Genomic DNA, 23,705 nt, shown 5'->3' on the forward strand with positions numbered 1-23,705 from the left:
ATATTTATATATCTCTAAAACAATTGATAATGATAAAATATTAATATTATAACTTAATTTAAAAGTTATTTTTATTTTAAACGGTACAATGGAAGTGCCTAAAAAGAAATAAATTAGGTTAAGTAAGAGATTAAACTTTATAACTCCCCACTCTAGCCATTACCCATTCCCCCATACGTGAATTTCCATCACTCATAGTACTCTATTAGAGTATTGTTAGTTAGCTTATTTCCAGCCTATATATAAGGCAAATTAATGTAGTTTGTAAACCAACTTTTCCACAATGTAGTCATTAATGAAATTCCCTTTCTCTTCCCTTTCTCTCTTTCACCGACGGTTTCTCTCATTTCTCCATGGCAGTTTCTTCAATTTCTTCCATAGATTTCTTCTCTGCTTTTTCAATTCTCCAAATTTAACATGGTATTAGAGCGCAAATCCGCTGCGTGCCTCTGATTACCTCTATCTTCTCTATCTTTTGTTTGGATTTTTCATTTTTTTTCCATAGCTAGGGTTTGTGAGTTTGATTCATGAGAGTTTTTCGCCAAGTCTCTCACCGGATTCAGTCTTCACCGGTGCTCCAGGTTTTTCTATTCTCTCTCTTTGGCTTTGAAATTTCAGCCGATCTACTTTTTTTTTCAAATCTCAATCACCGATTGAATTCGGTTTTCTCAATTCTCACAGATTGAAATAGGTTTCTATGAATCTGAAATATCAATTGAAATAGGATTCTATGAATCTGAAATATCAATTGAAATAGGATTCTATGAATCTGAAATATCAATTCTGTTTCTGGTTTTTATTCACCGAGTTTTGGTTGAATTCATCTCTATTGTTTGTGAATCTCTATGTTCACCGATCTGTTTCCTTTCATCTTAAATCGGTTTTCTCTTTAATTCCGATGTTTGTATCGGAAATCTCAGTTCTCAGATCTGATGTTTGAGTCGGTTTTTTTTTCTATGAATCTCAAATCACCGATAATAAAAATTGGTTTCTCTTCTTTTTCTCAATTCCTCTCTTCTTCACCATTTTGGTGTTACCAGAGCTCATTTTCTCTCCTTTTTTAGATAGGCTCCTGTATTTTTTCTCAAGTGTTTGGAGTTATCAGTTTGTTGGTGATGCTAGGCAAATAAACATGTTGGTTTGTTGGTGCTGTTTGTTGGTGTTGTTAGGCACTTTCTGCCAAGTTTTCAAGTTCAAATCTCTGTTATCTAGCCTCTTGTTTGGCTTTTGTTTGAATTGGAGGAAGAGCACCTGATAATGCAGGTTCCTACAACTCCAAACTGCGACACAAGTTTCTTTTGTGATGAAGGTGACTCAAGTCTATGAAGTTGCTGCTGAAATTTGGGGTGGCGCTTGATTTAAACTTTTTTCGGCAGTTCCCGACTTCTCTTATATCAACAATCAAATGCTATTTTGGATATACTAGAATTGGAGAATAAATGTAATTAGGATTTAGTAGTTTGTAGTTGTTTTGTTGTTGTGTTTGTGGTCAAGATGCTTCCATCTTGAGGGGGGCTATTAGAGTATTGTTAGTTAGCTTATTTCCAGCCTATATATAAGGCAAATTAATGTAGTTTGTAAACCAACTTTTCCACAATGTAGTCATTAATGAAATTCCCTTTCTCTTCCGTTGCTGTATTGATGGAGAGAATCAGAGAACACCAAACTTCATTTATGGACTACATTGTGCCAAGATTGTTTACAATGAAGCATGAAGAGCCTATATATAGCAACTAAACTAACTATCAACTAACTAGAATCCTAACTAACTAACTCAACGGCTAGTACAGCTGGCATTAACTAACTACAATAACCGTCTTCTTCTCTTGTTCTATCGGCTGAGCTAGCATGTAGGTGACGTGCATGGAGTTGCATTGGAGCTGCATCAATGGTTGAGCTAGGATCTGGAAGCTTCGAGCTGTTGCGAGCTGATCTTCGACTTGCGAGCTGATCTTCGACGTGCATGGAGTTGCATACTCTAATATACTCCATTAATACTGTATTATTTCTGTTAGTAAAGGACAATTTTGTAAGACAACATAAGTATTAAACAGACTTATTAATTTATTATTTGTTTCTTATGTATAATGACCAAAATATCCAATTATGGTCGGCCATAATATGGCCGGATAGCATTATCCAAATAATTTGACAATTTTAGTTGTAGGACTTAGAAAAGTGGAGAAAAAGGAAAAAGTTTGGGAATGGGTGAAAGCTAACCCCGTCAATCATTTTCTTGTTTTCTTTTTCTTTTTGTTGGGGGTGAAATTTTTGCCACTTTTTGCTTTTTAAAATTTTTGGATTTTTTTTCTAATGTGTATGTTATCATTTTTCTGCTCTTTTTATTTTCTTGCCTTCCATTTTCCTCTTCTCATAAAAACTGGAGTTTTGTTAATTAATTAAAAGAACATGTATGCTTATCAAGTTTGTTCTTTTGAAATTGAATTGCGGGATTTAAAAGGTATCCTATTAAAAATAAAATATTTTTCTTTTTAAATTGTCTCATTAAAAATAAAATATTTATTAAAATGAAAATATCATCCTCTCTATTTTTCCTTCTTTCTTATTTTATTCTCTTTTCATTAACTCACAAAACAACACTATATAAAATTTCATATCAAAAAGTAAATGTTTCATATTTAATGGGATAAAGGGAGTAGGAATATTATTTTGAGTATTTTAGGAAGTACTATTAAATAACTCACTGTAGATAAAAAAATTTTATTACCATCATTTATCACTCCCACTCCTCATTTTCTTTCTCATCTTTTTTTCATGTGCAATCAAATCAAATTATTTGCAATCATATTAATTATACTAATATGCCCGTGACCGGTTGACCACGCTGCAAGAACTCCTCCTCTATGTAGATATCTTCGTCAAAATACAATATGCTACTATTAAATATATTAATATATAATATATCACAAACATATTATAGTGGAATTTGACTGCTCACTCTTTTTATTGTTAATCTTCCCCCTCTTTTTGTCCCCTATCATTATAATTATATGAACACATTACTCACTCGTCAACACCAACCTAACCATTATGTTTCTCCTCTAATCCCTCTCTTCACTCCACACGCTCCATTATTACCCCACCCCACAAAAAACAGATCAAAAGTATCATAAAATTTCATCAATTTTTTTATATTTTATCTTGTAAATTTATTCAAAAAATCCCTCTTGGAAAACTATAGAGTGGGACAGCGTATGACAGACTGAAAAAATAAGGACCAAATAATTAAAAAATTATGCCTTAGAAATAAATAAAATCCCAACCCAACACCTCCATTTTCTCATTCTCTGTCAGTCACTATAATGGTCTTTTGAATTCTGCAACCAATCCCCACCAAACTGGGCATTTAGTTTTGTAAATTTTGAAGGCAAGTAAAATAGCAACATGAAACCAAAAATAGAGAAGAATGGTGCAGAAATTTCCATTGCCAAATACAAATCAACGTAAAAGTCTAATACACCCACTCAGTTTTTTTGGAATAGTTCTGCCAACTTTTCTTGGTTTTACACTGTGCAGATTCCAGTTGCCTTTCTTTAAGAAAACAAGTCAATTATTAAGCAGAATAGATAGATACAGTATTTGTACGTATACAGGGGAAAAAGAGGCGACTGGTTTCTCACTCCGTTGATTCCGCTTGAGTTCTTGCGAGACCCATTAAGAGGGAAGCTCTCCCGCAATCGCCGCACAGTGAGAGAGGGAGAGAAGTGAAAAAGATCTTTTTCTTGATTTGCCGTATAAAAACGGGAGCTTGAATTTAATTTCCGACGATCCACGAAACCGGCATTGCTTTCCCCCAAACTGAGCTCGGCCCACCTCAAGATTTGGTATATTCTGATCTGGGCTTGAATTGCTTTTCTTCTCCGAAGCTCACGGCGGCGGGTTTGATGGGTTGGTGAGTCGACCCAGTGGCGCGGCCGCTATGGGTTGCGTGTCGTCGAAGCAAACGGGTTCGGTTACGCCGGCCGCGCTGGACCACTCGGGGGCGTTCGTTGGCGGGTCGGGCCGGAGCAGGGTGGGGAGTGGAGGCGGCGGCGGTTTGGCGGCGGAGCTGGATGCGAACTTGAAGAAGGTGAAGAAGAGAGGGTCGACTGAGTCAGGGAGCGAGGTGGGCGAGTCGGGGAGGACGAGTTCGAATGGGTGTGGGAGTGAGTCGGTGAGTTTTAGGCTGGGGAATCTGCATAAGTTTGTGGAGGGGGAGCAGGTGGCGGCAGGGTGGCCGGCGTGGCTGAGCGCGGTGGCCGGCGAATCCATCCAGGGATGGGTGCCGCTCAACGCAGACTCTTTTGAGAAACTTGAAAAGGTTTGAAATTTAATCTTTAATTGTGATTAGCCACGTCTTTTGCTTGTAAACGTGTGATTAATTAAGTCGTTATCATCTTTGTTTAGTGATTAGGGGTTGATTTATTTGGGATTTTTAGTACTCTGCCTGTCTCTTTTTCCTGAGTTATATTGGGAAATTTAATCATTAATATTGGGATGCATCAGTTGTCTGTATGTTCCGAGTTTTAGAGGTTGAAGAAGAAGTATGTACTACTACCTTTTATTCAATTTTATGCATATCAAGATCATTCATATGCGTATGAAATTTTCTTGAGTTTTCTTAATTATGGATAGATGGAAAGATTCAAGGAGGAGGTGATGAGTTCTTATTGGTTTAGGGTATTTGCAGTTATTGTAGTAGTATCATTCAAGCTGGAGTGTTTATTTTTTAGATGGTGAAGTTATAACTGAGTTAAAAAGGATTAGTTTTGTTGCCATTTCAATTGTAGCAAGTCATTTCAGCTACATATTACCATTAACTGCTTACTGAAAATGATTTCTTTTATAAAAATCTGATCTTGAAGTTTTCCAATAGAACATGAGAAGCTCCATTGATAGTGGGGTGAAGTAATAATGTTAGCTGATAAGAACTAAGGTTTCGTATAATTGGGGGGTTTTGGCTGATAGAGATGTAAAGTTCCAAATGTATTTGAACAGATTGGTCAGGGTACATACAGCACTGTATTCAGAGCACGAGACTTGGAAACTGGGAAGATCGTTGCTTTAAAGAAGGTCCGGTTCGACAATTTTGAACCCGAGAGTGTTCGTTTCATGGCTAGGGAGATAACAATTCTCCGTAGGCTCGACCATCCAAATATTATCAAGTTGGAAGGTCTGATCACATCCCGATCTTCATGCAACATCTATCTCGTGTTCGAGTATATGGAGCACGATATCTCTGGACTACTATCTTCCCCAGAGATCACTTTCACCGAAGCACAGGTATAGATCATTCTTTGAGGCTTGAGCAGAGTAAATTGATCTTTTTGGGGCTATTGTCATGATCCCACTGGCTTGGTTTTACAGGTTAAATGCTACATGAAGCAACTGTTGTCTGGCCTCGAGCACTGTCATGCACGAGGAGTGATGCATCGGGACATAAAAGGCGCCAATCTTTTAGTAGATGACGGCGGAGTCCTCAAGGTTGCTGATTTCGGATTAGCAAATTTCAGTTCTTATGGGCAGAAGCAGCCTCTAACCAGTCGGGTTGTGACATTGTGGTATCGCCCTCCGGAGCTCTTGTTAGGCTCCATAGAATACGGGGCATCCGTTGATCTATGGAGCGTAGGCTGCTTACTTGCTGAGCTTCTTACCGGTAGACCCATCCTTCAAGGGAGAACTGAGGTTAACACCCTTTCCAACACTAAATTTCACACAATTTTATCTTTATAACTTATCTGAAGCATCACTTAATTTGTGGAATAGTGAAAACTGTATGTTATTTGTGTAAACAGGTTGAACAGCTGCACAAAATATTCAAACTCTGTGGATCACCGCCCGATGATTACTGGAAAAAGTCGAAGCTTCCTCATGCGACCTTGTTTAAACCGCAGCATCCGTATAAGAGCTCTCTATGGCAAACCTTCAAGGACCTGCCTGAGTCTGCTGTCTCCCTTGTGGAAACTCTCCTATCTGTGGAGCCACACAAGAGGGGTACGGCTGCCTCAGCCCTGGCTTCCGAGGTACCCTACAATGCCCATTTTCACATCTGCGAGTTGTATGGTTCGAATGGTTTCATGTCAAGTAGGATTCATTTTAATCACTTGATTCTTTGAATGTGTTGTTTAGTACTTCAAGACGAAGCCTTACGCCTGTGATCCATCGAGCGTGCCAAAATACCCTCCTAGTAAGGAGATAGACATTAAACATCACGAGGAGGCTAGCAGGAAAAGGCCTGCTGGCAGATCAAGGGGGCCTGAATCGAGGAAGCCTACTAGGAAGCAAAACGGAATGAATAAACTAGCCCCAGAAGAGGTCCTTTCCTGCTCTCTCTTGTGTATGTGATTCTCTTATCTATGTGTAGGTCTTGATCTGATTTCTGTATTTTACAGAACTTGCCTCCTCAAAAGCAAGGTGAAAAGAAAGTGAACGGAATCGGAGGCAGCAATTGCAAACCAGAGAATGTATTGGATCAGGAGCCACCTAAGCAGCCAACGAACGTGACGAAAGAGGTGTCCCGTGTGAAGAATGCATCTCAAGGGGATGATGTGTATCCAGGCCCTCTACAAGTATCAGGGTCGAGCGGTTTTGCCTGGGCGAAGAAGAGGATGATGGATTCATCTTTGAGGTCGCGGAGTAGGTCTAGTTCGAGGAGTCTGATCCTTGAATCTTCCGGTGCTATGCATCTGAGAAATAATTTGGATTCAGCCGGGGAAGAAAAGTGCGATAGTGTGAAAGAGGGGACAAAAGACCACGACTCGTATGAGACGTTTAAACGATCAATGCTCAAGAAATGGAGCCAGCTAGAGTGTCCGGACTCTTTTGATGGTTCGGATGGATACCACTCTCAAGAACTGTCGATGGCGCTATACCATAAAGAGGAAGCATCGTCTGCCAAGAGACGAAACATGGTTAGTTTGCATAATTTTCTACTCCGTGACAGAAAGATTACAGACTTAATGGTTTCATGAAAATGATAAAAATGTGTTCTTTTTGGTAATATATGATGCAGGTTTATCATGATGATCAAGGGGAGAAGGTTGAATTTTCGGGACCCTTGCTATCTCAATCGAAGAAAATTGACGAACTCTTGGAGAAACACGAGCGATGCATTCGCCAGGCAGTTCGAAGATCATGGTTCCAGAGAGGTAAGCTAATTATTACGCAGTTGGTGTAATGTAGATTAGGACTTTGTTGTAATAACACTAATAGCAGAATGTTACATATATGCAGTGAAAAGAAATGGGAAGTAAGTGCATATTGCTAAACTGAAGCATTTAGATGAGGAAATGGAGAGAGTGAGGAATGAATGATTTGATGTGGAAAGGAGAGACAGAAGAGGGAAGGCCATGACTGCTTCTTCTCCATATTCATTCATCAAAATTCATTATCATGCCTTGGAATATTTTTTGTATTACTGCTCCACCACTAATGTACAGGAGGTATGCATAAATAGCTGGTTATTCAAACCTTCCAATGTTTCTTATTTCCAAGAGATGGAAATATTAAAGTTGAAAGAAAATGTTTCTACTTGTTGTTTTGATAGATGATTGGAAATTGATAATATCAAAATTGATGTTATCGGCATTTTCGATGTGATTGTGGAATGATGGAAGTGCATCAGATAAGTGGAATACAAGAAACAAAGAAACAAAGGTTTTGATTAATTATCAATGTCCATAAGCTGTATAACAACATAAAAATGCTATACAAAATGTCAAACGACAACTATGATGACATGACACCATAATTTAAACATTCTCACCCACCCTAGGTTATCCATAAATGGGATCTCTATTATTAATTATATGCACACAAACATACATATACGGCTAAATTATAAATTATTGGATTAATAACCTGATTTGTGTAATAAAAAAAAAGAAAAATGATTTGTGAATCCCTAACATTTTAGTTATCTCTAGAAATACTTTTCACCATATCTGAATGGACTCGAACTCGAGAAGAGGTTCATTAAAATAGTCAATGCATTTCATATTTTATATCTAATATTCTAATTAAAGATGGCAATTTAAATCTCCACCAAATTATTGTTAATTAAACCCATCACATGCAATTGATCATTTCCCTTTATGAAATGCAACAAACGGTTACATACTAAGTAATTTCTTAACGTCACCGTTTTGCAATTTAGTCCCGTTAGATATGTTACACCAACAAAATCAGTATACAATTATTGTTAATTAACGTTGTAATAATATATAGTACTACTATATCTTAGCAAGTATATCAATTTAATAAAAAAAAATCATAAATACAATAATTCTGTTTTCTGATTATGATAGATCAACCAAAACTTTTCACTCAGAAACATTAATGATCCCCTTCCTGGTAGTTCGATTGGAAGTTAGTGTAATTGAAATGTCATTATTTCTTAAGACCATCCACTACGCGTCCCGCGCGCGGCTCGTGTTCCGTCCCGGAGGGACGGTTCCGCCGCGGGACGCGTTGCAGCGTTGCCCCCGTCCCCAGCCCGTCCCGGAGCCCGTCGCTGCGGGACTCGAGATGCGACGTCCCCCCGGCGACATGTCGAGCGCCCGACGCACGCGTGACTCCCACTCGCTGGCCCGCGAGTGGGCGTCGTCACTGATGACGCAATAATTATTTTATTTTTAAAAAAATTCGAATTTAAAATTTTTATTTTCAAACGGTAATATTACCGTTTTGTTTTTTATTTTCAATTTTTTTTAATTTTTTTTTATTTACTCTATAAATAATCCTATTTCATACTCATTTCACACACAAATACACATTTATTCCTCTCAAATCCTCTCTATACCTACTCCAATTTCCATCTTAAATCAACTCAAACAAATGGATTTTCATTATGTCTTTTTTCTATTTTTTTAAAATTTTAATCTTGTTTTAATTTCAATGAAGTTTGTTTTTTTAATTGAATTTAGAGCATCAAATTATACAAAGTTAAATTATGTCTTTTTTTATTTATTTTGGCACGAATTTAATTATGTATTTTTTTAGGATTTTAAGTTGTAATTTTATTTTATTTAATGAAGTTTGTTTTTTTAATTGAATTTGTTGGAAAAAAAAATAAAAAACTGAAATTGAATGAATAGTAATTTAAGGGACGGAGCGTTGAAGGTTTCGTCCCTTAGTTAAGAGATGGAGGAATAAAGTACAGTGGGGTCCTCAAATAGTAGTTTAAGGGACAGTGAGGGGATAGCGTAGTGGATGCCCTAATAACGGAATCGAACTAATGGTCCTCTTTTAGATTTTCTAGCGGAGGCTACATCAATTTAGGGGTGTCGATCAACATAACCCACTTAGTTTCGAATTAATCTATTCAGTTAAAATAAGGAGGTAAAATATATCAACCCTAATTTTAATTGCACATTTTAAGCTAGCCGTTCAGACCATAATGATTATGAAAAAAACTCATGCATGATTTTTCTTACTACTCCTAATAAATACTACCTTGTAGCAAAAATAGGTGTTAAAAATGTTACTTCAATGACAATTTCACTGATTAATTGAGTAGTTAGAACATGAATTTACACACATTTAATGTTAATGATTGTCTTTCTTTAATTCTTATGTAAGAAAGTTTTCAATTAGGTATTAAGAAGAATCAAAACATATTTTAAAACATTAAAATCTTATTATCAAATTAAAAAATGAAGTAAAGATGTTTGACAGCAAAGTAATAAAGACTATTTTCATTTTGAACCAATTATTTTTTTTCACTAAAATGTCGCATTTTATTTTCACTATAGTGTCTTTTGAAGCCATGTTGAGATATGTTTTACTTTTACACTAAAAAATAAATTAAAAATGACTAAGCGATTCTTAGTCTTTTTTAATAAAGTAACGAAACAAATATTATGCTAAATATAGTTATCTTCAAATGAATTTGCGTAGTTCAATGAATTGTACTCCCTCTGTCCCGCACTACTTGCACTTATTTCATTTCTGGGCGTCCCAAGTTATTTGCACTCTTTCCATTTTTAATAACAATTTATACCTACAGCCGTAATTGTTGACTTTGTCTATCACTTATTCCTTAATCTCCATGCCCAAAAGGAAATGTGCGAGTAGTGCGGGACGGAGGGAATATTACTTTACCCAATATACCTATTTTTACTCAATTTCCTAAAACAAGTAATCTTTCCCTTTAATTGCACCCTCATTAATCACCATAGTACATTCTAATAACGAATGACTATCTTATTATGTTTTAAATCATTTAGGAAATATTATCATGATTCTACTAATTGTACTAAACTGCATAATTACATTTCAAAAAATATGTTTGAATACTTGTAGAAAGAGTTATTGACAAAGAAAAAATATTGACTGCAAAATCCAAGTCAAAATGACATAAAAATTGAGTCTTGGAGTATGAATTCAAGTTGAAAAAAATTCCTACAAATAATCATACGAAAAAAAGGTAAAAACCATGAAAATTGACAGAATATTACATGAATTACAGCTAGAAGAGGCAGATTTGTCCCTTAATCGTTGTCAACATTTCGCCACGTGAGTTCCACATCCCACCAGAAAAGCAATCCGTCCAAAAACAAAACGAAGCAGAGTTTGAAAAGAAAACAACAATTGTAAGAAATCGACAAACGCAAAGTCGGATCCTATTCACTGTTCAGCCGGGTCGGATCTGTCTCCCCTTGACGGCTATCCTTTCACCTTTTCACTCCCACTACGTTTCATCCCCCCTTTCTCTCTCTTCAACTCTCCCTCTCTCTTTCTTCACCCCCCATGTGATCAAGTCCCCCCTTTTTGCAATCACAAAACGGTCCTAGTATATTTTGTGTATCGTTATCCTCTATTGCTACCACTCTATTGATCGTCAGCTGCTCGCAATTTGACTTAATTTCTGCTGAAATTTCTTACCTTTTTTCAATTTCTTGCTGTTCTCGGATCTTTTTCTCGGTCATTTCTGTTCTAGTTCAGTTGGGCTGCGGCGATTGAACTGTTGGATTGGTGCGAATTGGGAATCCGGAGCTGAATTGCGGTGGTCGGTGGTGTTTCTGATCTGGGTCTTGTTCAGCTTGCTGAGTTGCATTGCGGCGGTGATTGGCCTGCTGTGGAGATCTGGTAGTTAGTTAGGTCAAAATTGGGGTGAAGTTTGGATTTTGAGGTACTGAATTGGGGGAAATTGAGGGTTTGGATCCGGTCAGGGAGGAAACAGCGCCATTAGATGGCGCTGTTCAGAAGGTTCTTCTACCGGAAGCCGCCTGATCGGCTTCTCGAGATCTCCGAGAGGGTCTACGGTATGCCCTTTTCGGCCTCTGCTTCCTTGTTTGATTATGATGAATTTTAGTTCTTCAGCATTATACAAATTCTGTAATTTTGAACAAGTTCAAAGTGGATTGTGCATTCAAGTTTTGACTTTTGACTGATTCTTGGAAGTTTTTTTTCTTGACTCAATCAATTCAATGTGTATCAACCTCTAGCTGCAGCTCTAGCTCAATTGTTCATGCCTTTCTCTTACTGTATAGCTAGGCTGGATTGATGGAGCTGTGTTATGGATGCTGTTAATTGGATAGACTATGGAAATGGGATATATTTACTGTATTTCGAATTCGAAAACAGCTGCTGGAATCATCGAACTTGGATAGTTCGAGAGGATGTTTTGTTGCCTAGTGGTTTAAATTTTTCCTGAAGTTTTTAAGTAGTATCATTAAACTGTAAGCCATGTGTCTTCTCATATTGAAATGAATAGCCTGTTAGCTCTGGAGTTTCATCTTGGATTTGTCACATGAATGCCATTTTTGTGAATTATTGGGAAAATGATGTTGATTTCGGTGATTATAATTTTATGATTGTATGAATGCTTGCTAGACTTGTATATTGTACCATATGCTGATGCCATTTGATGTTTTTTGACTGTAGTGTTTGATTGTTGCTTCTCCACCGATGTACTTGACGAGGATGAGTACAGAACGTATATGAATGGAATTGTTGCTCAGTTACAGGACCACTACCCCGATGCTGCTTTTATGGTTTTCAACTTCAAAGAAGGCGAAAGAAGGAGCCAATTATCTGATGTGTTATCTCAGTATGACATGACAGTGATGGATTACCCTCGGCAGTATGAAGGGTGTCCGCTGTTACCGCTGGAGATGATTCACCACTTCTTGCGTTCCAGTGAGAGCTGGCTGTCACTGGAGGGCCAACAGAATGTGCTTCTGATGCATTGCGAAAGGGGAGGATGGCCTGTGCTCGCCTTTATGCTTGCGGGCCTTCTTCTGTACAGGAAACAGTACACGGGCGAGCAGAAAACGCTTGAAATGGTCTACAAGCAAGCACCGAAAGAACTTCTTCATCTCTTGTCTCCTTTAAATCCCCAACCATCTCAGCTCAGATATCTTCAGTACATCTCTAGAAGGAATATTGGGTCGGACTGGCCACCGTCAGATACACCTCTGGGTCTGGATTGTATTATTCTTAGGATCCTTCCTGTATATGATGGTGGAAGAGGATGCCGGCCAGTAGTTCGTGTGTATGGTCAGGATCCTACTTCAAAAACATCTACTAGAAGTTCAAAGCTTTTGTTCTCAACCTCAAAAGTCCAAAAGAAAATCCGCTTCTATCAACAGGTAAGGCCTCAATCCTTAAATTCACATCAAATAGATGGATTGCGATTTTAAGGTGTTCTTATGTCTTTTGGATGCAGGAAGAGTGTGAGCTAGTAAAAATTAATATCCGTTGCCGTGTTCAAGGAGATATTGTTCTTGAGTGCATCCACTTGGAGGATGACTTAGTGAGAGAAGAGATGATTTTTAGAGTAATGTTCCATACAGCGTTTGTCCGGTCAAACGTTTTGGTGCTGAACCGTGACGAAGCTGATGTTCTTTGGGATGCCAAGGATCAGTTCTCTAGGGAATTCAAAGCAGAGGTAAGTTTATTTCATGTTTTTCGTGCTTTGCTTGTCTATTCCTGAACTTTTAGGAGTTAAACTTTTCCCTCCCTTCTGCATAGGTGCTATTTTCAGATGCAGATTCTGTTCGCTCTGTTGTAAACAGCGATGAAGCAGAAAGTGACGATGGAAATGAGACAGAAAATGCCGGAGCTGAGGAATTCTTTGAGGCCGAAGAGATATTCAGCAGTGCAGTGGATACTCATGATGGCAAGGTGGAATCGGAGTCTGATGACTATGAAGTAATCACGAATTCTGAGGTAAATGAGAGTAACCAGGAGGTTGCCGTGAAGGATGATTCCGATCATCATGCATTCGAAGATTGTGCACCTGATGAGGGAATTCAGAGGCGTGAACGCAATGATAGTGCTCTGCGTAATGGAAATGCTAAAGTAGAGTCTGGACTTCATGCTGATAAAGTAGCTACTGATGCTGAAACCAAATCTATTAATAGTGGAACGGGTGATGAGTCTGAAGATGAAGAAGAGAGTGAGCGAAACGAAGAGGCTCCTCGGTTAATGAAGAATCTCGGAAAGCAGGGCCAGGAACAGAAATCTAGTGTTGATAGTAATAAGCCGAAGTTTGATAGGAGCCTCTCGACTTTATCTAAAAAGCCGCCTGTTTCAATTTCCCGATCTGCTTCTGATGCAGTCACTACCAACAAAAAATCTAAGCTTCCGGATTTGCAGAGCACTCCAGCTAGAGTGGCTAAACCAAATGCTGTATCGAAGTGGATTCCTACTAATAAAGGTTCTTACACTAGCTCAATGCATGTTTATTATCCTCCGTCAAGATATAACAGTGCTCCGGCATCACTAACTTCTGGCAAAGAATCTGCGGCTGGAGGGAAATCTAAGCCCCCTTTTGTTACTTCATCTTCAGTAACCACTACAGCTGACAGAGGTAGTAGTGCATCAGGACGTTCCAGGCATGCATCTAGCTCGCCGTCATTAGATGCATTACTGGCTAAAGATGCTTCTGCTGCATCTCTACCTTTACCCTCACAGGTGGGAGGTAAAGCTGAAAATAGCATAGAATCTCCAACACCTTCAGATACACCCCAGCAATCGCCACCACCACCACCTCCACCTCCACCTCAGGCTAATTCTTTTCTATATGAACCTTCTTCAATACCTACAGAATTGTTTCAAGATGGTGAGGGCAGTGTTCTTTCATCTCCACCTGCACCTCCTAGCCTCTCACCAAATGGTGGACGTTTTACTCCTCCACCTCCACCTCCACCTCCACCATCTGCAAATGATGTTACTGTCTTGCCCTCAAGAGTATACCAGCCACCCCCACCTTCCACACTTCCATTTCCTCATACTGCTATTGTTAGTAAGTTCTCACCTTCCTCTTCCCATGTTCCATCCACGGGTACAAGCTTATGGACAGCTCTACAGGAAGCCATTCCCAAAACCCCCGCTCCTCCTCCTCCTCCCCCTCCCCCTCCCCCTCCCCATTCTTCCAATGTGCAGAATACCAGTAGAGTGCCTCCGCCTCCACCACCAGTCTCTGGGAGTTCATGGCATGCACCTTTAGGAGTATCACCTCCACCACCCCCACCCCCACCTCCTCCTCCTCCGCCACCACCTCCCATGCATGGGCTTCCTTCTTTTCAATCACATAGAGCTCCACCTCTACCTGTTGTTCCACCTCCTCCTCCACCACCTCCTTTTTCACGTAGTGCACCCCCACCTCCACCTCCCCCGCCTCCTTCGAATGGAGCACCACCACCCCCACCTCCGCCTCCACCACCTTCCACCAACCAAAATTATTATCCTTCTCAGAACCATAGAACTCCACCACCCCCACCTCCCCCACCTCCTTCTAATGGAGCACCACCACCTCCTCCTCCACCACCTTCCACCTACCAAGATTATTATCCTTCTCAGAACCATAGAACTCCACCACCACCACCTCCTCCTCCTTTGCGTAGTGCTCCACCTCCACCACCACCACCACCACCACCACCACCTCCTCCTTTTGGTGCACCTGGTGTACCGCCACCGCCACCACCTCCAGGATGGGGAATGCCTGCTGGTTCACCGCCTCCTCCGCCACCTCCCGGAGGGAGAATGTCTGCTCCACCACCACCTCCTGGACGCGGAATGCCTGCTCCACCACCTCCTCCACCTCCAGGACAGGGAATGGCTGGTCCTCCACCACCTCCACCACCTCCAGGACGAGGAATGCCTGCTGGTTCACCGCCTCCTCCGCCACCTCCCGGAGGGAGAATGTCTGCTCCACCACCACCTCCTGGACGCGGAATGCCTGCTCCACCACCTCCTCCACCTCCAGGACAGGGAATGGCTGGTCCTCCACCACCTCCACCACCTCCAGGACGAGGAATGCCTGCTCCACCGCCGCCTCCCAATCGAGGAGCTCCACCACCTCCACCTCCTCCTACACGTGGAGCCCCAATTCCACCTCCCCCACCTTCAAGTCGTGGCCCTCCACCACCTCCACCCATAGGAGGAGCACCACCTCCACCACCACCTCCTGGAGGTCGTGTTCCTGGTCCACCTGCACCTCCAGGACCTCCGAGACCTCCAGGAGGTGGACCGCCCCCACCTCCTCCATTTGGTGCAAAGGGACCTGCAACTGATAGTAAAGGGTTGCTTGCTGGTAGAGGGCGTGGGCTTCCACGTCCAATGGCAACAGCACCTCGAAGGTCTACCTTAAAGCCACTTCATTGGAGCAAGGTAACCAGGGTATTACAAGGAAGCTTGTGGGAAGAATTGCAGAGATTCGGCGATCCTCAAGTGTATTTCTCTTTCTCTACTGGTTTACTTATTTGAATTAGATTACTCTGTTTTAGCATATCTTCTGGGTTCTTTTTTTCCTTAGAAAAGAAAGTAAACCACTTTAACATCATTATATCAAATAAATCATGGCCTAGATTTCTGCACTCCATTCCAATTCTTTTCTCTTTTGTCGCATTTTGCTGCTTATGAATGACTGATATGCTTTTCTCTTACTCCAGGGCACCAGAGTTCGATGTGTCAGAACTTGAGACCCTTTTCTCTGCTACAGTACCAAAGTCAGATGCAGGAGGAAAAGCTGGAAGTCGGAGAAAATCTACTGGATCTAAGCCTGAAAAAGTTCATCTGGTAATGTTGTATTAATCATTTTTTTATCATTTTAGGGGTATAATCTTTTTCTTTTCCCTGGGGGTTTGGTGAGGCAAATGACTAAAGAATTGTTTGGATTTACTGAATGACAAATGTCTTCTCCAATTTCTTCATGTAATAGCTGATGAAGAGTCTTGATTATCTCAAGACATTTAAATCTATTCATAGTGTCTGTTCATGTCGCCTGTCGGTGTGCGCATATATTGCATTAATAAGTCTAAATTGTGTTATTTAACTCACCACCAAAGAACAACATTCGATCTTGATAGTCCGATCTGTGCCAGATTAATGACTGGCATTGATCTCTCACATCTGCCCAGAAACTACTACTCCCCCTGTCCCATTAGTGTTAATGCATTTCTTTTGGGCATGGAGATTAAGCAACATATATTTAGTGAGTTAAGTGGAGTGAGATTAAAGTAAGAGAGAGAATAAAGTAGATAAGTAACGGGAGATAAAGTAGGAGAGGGGATAAAGTAAGAGAGATTAAGTATGTTGGGTTTTTCCGAAAACGGAAATGACTCAACTGTAATGGGACGGCCCAAAACGGAATATGACTCAACACTAATGGGACGGAGGGGGTAATATTTGTTGCTAACAGTAAGACATGATGCATTGCTACTTATTCATGAAAAATATGACAGATAAAAACATGAACATTGGGATTTTGTTAGTGTGGGACCGGAGATGGAGATTGGACTAGTTTCATGTAGTCTATCTTTCCTTCAACATGTTTCTCAATCTTACTGCTTCTGTTTTGTAGATTGACCTAAGGAGAGCAAACAACACTGAAATTATGCTCACAAAAGTGAAAATGCCCCTTCCTGACATGATGGTAAGCTTTGATTCCCATTCTCTCTTCAATGTTCCCTTACAAATCATTTATGTAGGTATTACTGTTTAATATGTGAAATGTAGCTTGAGAGGGTTTCGTAGTTAGTGCTACTTTCTAAACCAATGTAATTTGATGCCTTCTGTGTACTTACATTTTTCTTTATTGCCTCTATAGTTTTATTCATTTGCATATTAAAAATTGACATGCAACTGTATTAATATAAGAAAGATGCCTTTGTAATTTCCTGAGAATGTGAAAATGGCATGTAAGCAACAATGAAGAACTATGAATGAAAACAATGTTAGTTAGAAAATGATGTTTTGGAGAAGACCAAACTGAGTCGTAGAAGCTTGTCTTGATATAAATTGGAATGTTCTACATCAGTAAACTGTCTGTTTTTCAGAGATAATTCTGTCATAGAAGTATAAAGTGTACGCTAAGAAGATTGACATCATATTGTTAACAGCCTAAGGATTGTTATGTGACAAATCTTCAAATCTTTCCTAATCAATATTTGAATTTCATACAGAACATAAATAATGCCAATACCCTTTCCTAAGTTGTTTAACATCGCATTTCTACTCAAGCTAATGAATAATTGATGCATTATTCCTTTTGACGTTTGCAAATGACAAAGTGTAAATCGATTCCCTAATTATCACTTACTCACTCCCCGTGCCCCTTAGAAATAGGCCTTATGGAGTGCCACACAGGTTTTAATAAAAGTTGTTGGTGTGTTGTGAGTGGAGAAGGGGTCTCGTCTTCAGTATAGTGGTAGTATTGATTTAAAACGTATTGTGAGTGGATAAAGTCTTGGGACATGTGGTAGAAAGAGTAAATTAGTTGATATACTGAGGGTAATATGCTGTCGGGTATAAATTAAAATGGACTAATTTTTGGACGTACCAAAATGGACCACTTTAAGGGACGAGGTAAGGGTATTATTTAACATTTATATGGCAATGCTTAGGATTCCAATTTTGTGGAATTTAAGGCCAAAATGGTTGGATATTTAATTCCGAGAACTTGTATAGAGAAGGATTTCCCGCTTTGATCCCAAATTGTTAGGTTAATGTCCCTTCTTGTTTATGTAGGATTATGTAGAAATATATATCCCTAGTGTCTATATCCAGTGTACTTTTTAAAAATATTATACCATAATTACCATGATGAATGACCTTGACAGGCTGCAGCACTTACAATGGATGAATCAATTTTGGATGCTGATCAAGTAGAAAATCTCATTAAGTTTTGTCCAACTAAAGAAGAGATGGAACTTCTTAAGGTGAAGCTTTGTTGCAATTCTGCAGTTTGCTAATCAAGAAAACATATCGTCTTTTAACTAATGAATTTGTAACTATTTAGGGCTACACAGGGGACAAGGAGACTTTGGGGAAGTGCGAACAGGTTTGTGAACTCTAGCCTAATTACTTTATTTATCTATTATGTTTGTGCTGCATTATGATGATTTTTTCTTGCAAGGGATTAGTCTAGTTAATCTTTTTTTGCTGATAGAATCTTGTTACTATTTCTTAAGCTGGTTTAATGAGAAATTTATGCTCATGCAATTTGAGATTAGATTAGTCTACCTATTTTGCTGAACGGTCATGTAATTTCTTACTAACATTAGTTAAGGACATTATTTTCTGTTCAAGGCATTCTTGCAAGTTTCAAGTCATTATTTATGGAAAAGATGATTTAAGAGAAATACTCTGAGGTTCCTCATAGGTTTGCAATCAGTGGTACTATATTCTGATTCCTATTCCGATTCTTCTAAATCATGGTATAACATTCAAAATATGAAGATGAGTATAGGGTCTATAGACTATAGTGTATTGTGACAGAATTATCGCATATAACCACATTAATTTCCTGTTTTCTTTTTGCCTCCCTTTTGCAAATAGCCCTAATTCTATTACCGTAGCATGAACACTAATTAATGGATTTCAGACTTCTAGCTCATTTACATCTGCATATAATCCCCTTTTTTGCCTCATTTCCTGATTCCCCTTTCTGCCATGTAATGCTATTTTTATTGGTGCTCTATGATCACTCACGGGTCTCGGGTTTTACTTCTCAGTTTTTCCTGGAGCTGATGAAGGTTCCACGAGTGGAATCTAAGTTAAGGGTTTTCTTATTCAAGATCCAATTCAACTCTCAGGCTTCTGATTTCAAGAAAAGCTTGAACACTGTAAATTCAGCATGTAACGAGGTACGCCTGAAATTCTATATTTAGCCAACATGTATTTATCAGAAACACCTCAATGACATAACTTCACTTGTGCTAGGTTCGGAGCTCCCTCAAGCTTAAAGAAATTATGAAGAAGATTTTATATCTTGGAAATACATTAAACCAAGGAACTGCTAGAGGTATGGACCTTTTTTTATCAAAACATGTTCAAGTTATATAAGTTCAGGACTTCAAGGACTTCATTGAAATGAGGGCAAAAGGTCTAAATTTATGCACTTTTGGAATTTTGTTGGACTACTACCCCTTTAATTTACGGGACCAAAGAATCCCATCATTTTGAGATTTTAGCATAGTTCTTTAAATTTTTGAAAAGTTTCATGATTTTTCTTGTTGCAGAATAACATTTTTTTCAGTTCTAAAAGCATATTCAAAGCTTAATATTTAGTTTCTGTATTTAGGTTCTGCTCTTGGATTCAAATTAGACAGTCTCTTGAAGCTCACAGATACACGTGCATCCAACAGCAAGATGACACTCATGCATTATCTTTGTAAGGTATTGTCTCGTGTTTATTTATTTTGTATTTATCTATATGATTCTTCTACAATTTCTCTCATGCCCCAAGAAGTTAGCTTTATTGTTATCCTAATTGAGTCAATTAAAATGACCAAATGTTGTTCTTTTGATTGGTTATCACCTTCTTCAAAGTTCTGGCACCAACTATTTTAATTGGTTTAAATTTAACCACTGGACAGCTGGTTAGGAATGCCATATTTCCTCTTTCATGTTACAACATCTGTTAAAACTTTCTTTCGACCTGGCCGTTTATTATCAAAGGTTGTGCATAAATCTGGCGTTGTGTTAATGAAAAACACCTTTTTTCAGGTGCTTGCTGCAAAGACACCAGCTCTTTTAGACTTTCATCAAGATCTTGTTAGCTTAGAAGCTGGCGCTAAGGTTCGTATAAATCCTCTATCTGTTGGATAGATTTCAAAACCCCTTGAATTCTTTGAAGAATAATGAGTTTCCTCGTGTAGATACAATTGAAATCCTTGGCAGAAGAGATGCAAGCCATTATCAAAGGTTTAGAGAAGGTAAAACAGGAATTGGCTGCTTCGGAAAACGATGGTCCTGTATCTGAAACTTTTCGCAAGGTATTTTGGTAAATTCAATATGTTTTCAGTTTCTACCAGTGTCATGCATACTTACACTTCTGCTGTATATATTGTAATTCTGAACTTGTCGTTGAGGCTGTGGTTTCGTCTTGTGAAAATCTGTTATGTTTTGCCTTAACAACAGAAAGCTTATTCTTTTTTTCAGACATTGAAGGAATTCGTCACCATTGCTGAGACTGATGTGGCCTCTGTGACATCTCTATATTCTATTGCGGTACATTTCTTTTAAACAAATGTCTGAGATCATTTTCTGGTTGCTGTTGTTGATCTGATATCATTGATCATTGTTTGCAGGGGAGAAATGCAGATGCACTAGCTCAGTATTTTGGTGAGGACCCTGCACGATGCCCTTTCGAGCAAGGTAACATTACAATATGCTCTCTTCCTTGCTGATATTCCACATAGCACCTTACTGATCCCATGCCTTATCATTTATGCAGTCATTGCAACCCTCTTGAACTTTGTCAGAATGTTCCGGAAAGCTCATGAAGAAAACTTCAAACAAGCTGAACTGGAAAAGAAGAAAGCCCAGAAGGAAGATGAAATGGAGAATGCCCAAGGATTAAACCTGTCGAAGAGAGCCAAACGCTGAGTTGAATGCTTTTTAGCAGAGACCCATATGGCTGTTCCCAACACTCAGCCTTATGCCTGTCTACAGTATATGACTGCATACACCACAGGATGCAGCCAACGAGCCCTCAGCTTTTCTGGAAACCCGGTGCAGAGGGTGCTGTCGAGCCATCACAAAACCTGAAACTGCAGAGAGAGAAATATGAGAAAGCCCGGTGGTTGTTGGGATGGTGATTGCAACGGAGATTTCTTCATCAGAGGTACGTGTTGAGCCCTCGACATTGCAGGTTGGACTAATGAGAACACATGCTCGTTTTTATGTGAGAAAACAGTAGCTCTCCCGGTTTTCAGTATCACCACATTGAATCACCAGTCGCCAGATGAAAGTTGTACATAAATGCTAACCCTCTACTTAGATTTAACACTAATTCTTTGGTGTAGTTATAGAATTCGTTTTGGCTCCTCGCGTTGAAATGCGTCCTTGTATAGAACCCGAGTAGAGAGAATATATTATATAGAACTAGAAGAGCATGGTCTAAGATTTGTAGATAGATGATCTAATCCAGCATAGGTTTTTTGGTCTCATCTGTTTCCGTTTACTTTCAAGAATTGGATAAATACATTCATTAGTAAGAAGTTTTCAAGCTTGATCTGTTGTTTTTTCTTACCTAGCTTCATTTGTCTTACAATCTTATATTTTATGATGCAAGTACAAGTATGAAATATAGCTATATGTTAGTATAAAATTTGAAAGCCACTTGGCTTGGGTTGAGTAATTAGTTAGATGAAATAAGTTCAACCGTCTTAACTACCTAAACTTCTCATTGGGGCAATGAAAAGATAAAAAAAATGCTGCTCAACTGTTTATAACTATAGTTTCTATATTCAATTGTACCATCTCTTTCTTTCCTATTTAACTTCCCTTCAACGTTACATATGCTCTATAATCTTTTTTTTCTTACAAATAATTAATTTCAGTTTAAAAAGTAAAATTAAATGGTCAAACAGATAGAGTGGGCCAATTGTCTTTAATTTTAACTTAGGTACTCTCATCATCCAACAAAAATAGTTTCATTTTTCATTTTGGATCGTCTAATAATATTTTTCGAAACTTTTTTACAATACATTATGTCATTGCCCTCGTACATATTTTAATTTACAACTTATATTACTAGAGATCGCCACTCAAAATATAACTATACACTATTAAAAATGCCGGTCTCACTTTTTAACTTATACTATTATTTCAACTATTTTTTTTCTATTTCTCTTTCTTATTACTGATTCCGCGTTAAAATATAGTATGACAGAACCTATGAATTATGGACTACTTTCAAGGGGATCGAAAAAGTAATTTTTGAGAAATATGGCATGTTAAATTGATTGTACATGGAGAAGGACTATATTTGTATTTGATGAATCCTGATCATGTCACATTTTTTCTAAATAAAAATATATACTCCTACTATGTACAGACCCTACTATATTTGATTAATCTAAGTACAAATTTATTATGACCACTATATTCAATGATATCATAAATACACACACAATGCATATTAATGATGGAGAGTAGCATATATAACTTGTTCATGATTGATATGGTAAAACATTTGCAGTTTAATAGCTACAATTAGCATCAAATTCCTTTAATAATGTTACATATATACCAGAAGTATATGTATGTTCATCAAGCGTCAGTTTCATATTAACACAACACAAATTTTTAAGCAGTTGGAAAAAAAAAACAGAAATCACAGAAAATTCACATGACTCTCTATCTCTATTTTCATTTACATACTCCATTTTTTCCAATTTCTGAATTCTTCCAAGAATCTGTCTTCATCTTTACATTTCACAGCTAAAACTTTCTAACTCTAAAACAGAGCAAATTCTGATCCACACCTTTATTAATTCCCAAGAAAAAAAATGAATGCTGAAAATTCAAACCGCCGATTCCATCGCCTTCCCTTGCTTGATGAATTCAATCCGGTGAGCGCAAAAATCACGCTGCTCTTCTCTGCAACTCTTCAAGAAAACGTAACCCACAATGGTGTCGATGATCAGAACCACCGCGTAGATATACACGACGAGCGCCGCCTCCGTCACCATCGCCGGAGTTACTTTAGTTTCACGGCTGTACGCGCTGAACACGCGGTACTGGAACAGAGCTTCCACGGCGGCGAGCGCCATATTCATCGGCACCGCCAGCGACAATGCGGCGGAGGTCCGCCCTCGGATAACCACACACGCCTCCAAAATCGAGCTGAATCCGCCGCCGGAATCATCGGCGGCGGAGATGATGAGGGCGAGGCCGGAGACGATGTAGGCGTTGGCGAGGGCGATGGAGTAGCATATGGCGCCGGTGGCGGAGAGAAGCAGCCGGAATCTCGGGGAGGAGAGGTTCAAGACGTCGGAGAAGTTGAAGGCGGCGGCGAGGAGGCAGAAGCAGGTGGCGTTGGTGGCGAGGATGAGGAGAGAGTTGCATATCTGAGTTGAGACGAGGCGGTTGAAGGTGGAGATGAGGGAGAGGAATGAGTGGGGTTTGTTGATATTGTGGTGGAGGAGTTTGACGACGGCGGCCTTGGCGAGGAGGAGGAAGGAGAGGGAGAAGGGGAGGGAGAAGGAGAAGGAGAGGATGGTTTGGGCGAGCTTGAGGTTGAGGATGGCGAAGAGCTCGGATTGGGGGGGGATTCCCGCGGCGAGGAAGAGGGAGTGGAGGCGGCCGTGGAGCAAGGGGAAGAGGCGGGAGGAGGCCACGAGGGGAGGGGAGAGGAGGGTGGAGGTGGCGAAGGGGAGGAGGAGGAGGGCGGGGGCGGTGGAGAGGTGGTGGAAGTTTTGGAGGAATGTGAAGATGGATTTTCGCATGATTCTTGATGGACTACTCAT

The 23,705-nt window shown here is 39.4% G+C and overlaps 3 protein-coding genes across 3 annotated transcripts; 2 read left to right on the plus strand and 1 right to left on the minus strand.

The window, feature by feature from the left end:
• Window positions 1-3,302: 3,302 nt before the first annotated feature.
• On the plus strand, window positions 3,303-7,566 carry LOC121761582 (protein IMPAIRED IN BABA-INDUCED STERILITY 1-like). Its single transcript, XM_042157217.1, has 8 exons — window positions 3,303-4,321; window positions 4,999-5,283; window positions 5,368-5,685; window positions 5,796-6,023; window positions 6,130-6,315; window positions 6,393-6,911; window positions 7,013-7,148; window positions 7,234-7,566. The coding sequence occupies exons 1-8, from the start codon at window positions 3,941-3,943 to the stop codon at window positions 7,251-7,253; spliced, it is 2,073 nt and encodes a 690-aa protein (XP_042013151.1). The 5' UTR covers window positions 3,303-3,940; the 3' UTR covers window positions 7,254-7,566.
• Window positions 7,567-10,534: 2,968 nt separating this feature from the next.
• Window positions 10,535-21,464, plus strand: LOC121761581 (formin-like protein 20). Its single transcript, XM_042157216.1, has 16 exons — window positions 10,535-11,264; window positions 11,887-12,593; window positions 12,671-12,892; window positions 12,976-15,680; window positions 15,900-16,026; window positions 16,811-16,882; window positions 18,069-18,167; window positions 18,248-18,289; window positions 18,963-19,094; window positions 19,171-19,252; window positions 19,532-19,626; window positions 19,957-20,028; window positions 20,109-20,225; window positions 20,392-20,460; window positions 20,541-20,607; window positions 20,687-21,464. Exons 1-16 carry the CDS (start codon window positions 11,192-11,194, stop codon window positions 20,836-20,838), a joined length of 4,833 nt encoding a protein of 1,610 aa, XP_042013150.1. The 5' UTR covers window positions 10,535-11,191; the 3' UTR covers window positions 20,839-21,464.
• A 1,296-nt stretch (window positions 21,465-22,760) lies between these two features.
• LOC121760815 lies at window positions 22,761-23,705 on the minus strand. Its single transcript, XM_042156425.1, has one exon. The coding sequence runs from the start codon at window positions 23,703-23,705 to the stop codon at window positions 22,761-22,763; it is 945 nt and encodes a 314-aa protein (XP_042012359.1).

The sequence above is a fragment of the Salvia splendens genome, chromosome 13, assembly GCF_004379255.2.
Source record: "Salvia splendens isolate huo1 chromosome 13, SspV2, whole genome shotgun sequence".
Classification (NCBI taxonomy): domain Eukaryota; kingdom Viridiplantae; phylum Streptophyta; class Magnoliopsida; order Lamiales; family Lamiaceae; genus Salvia; species Salvia splendens.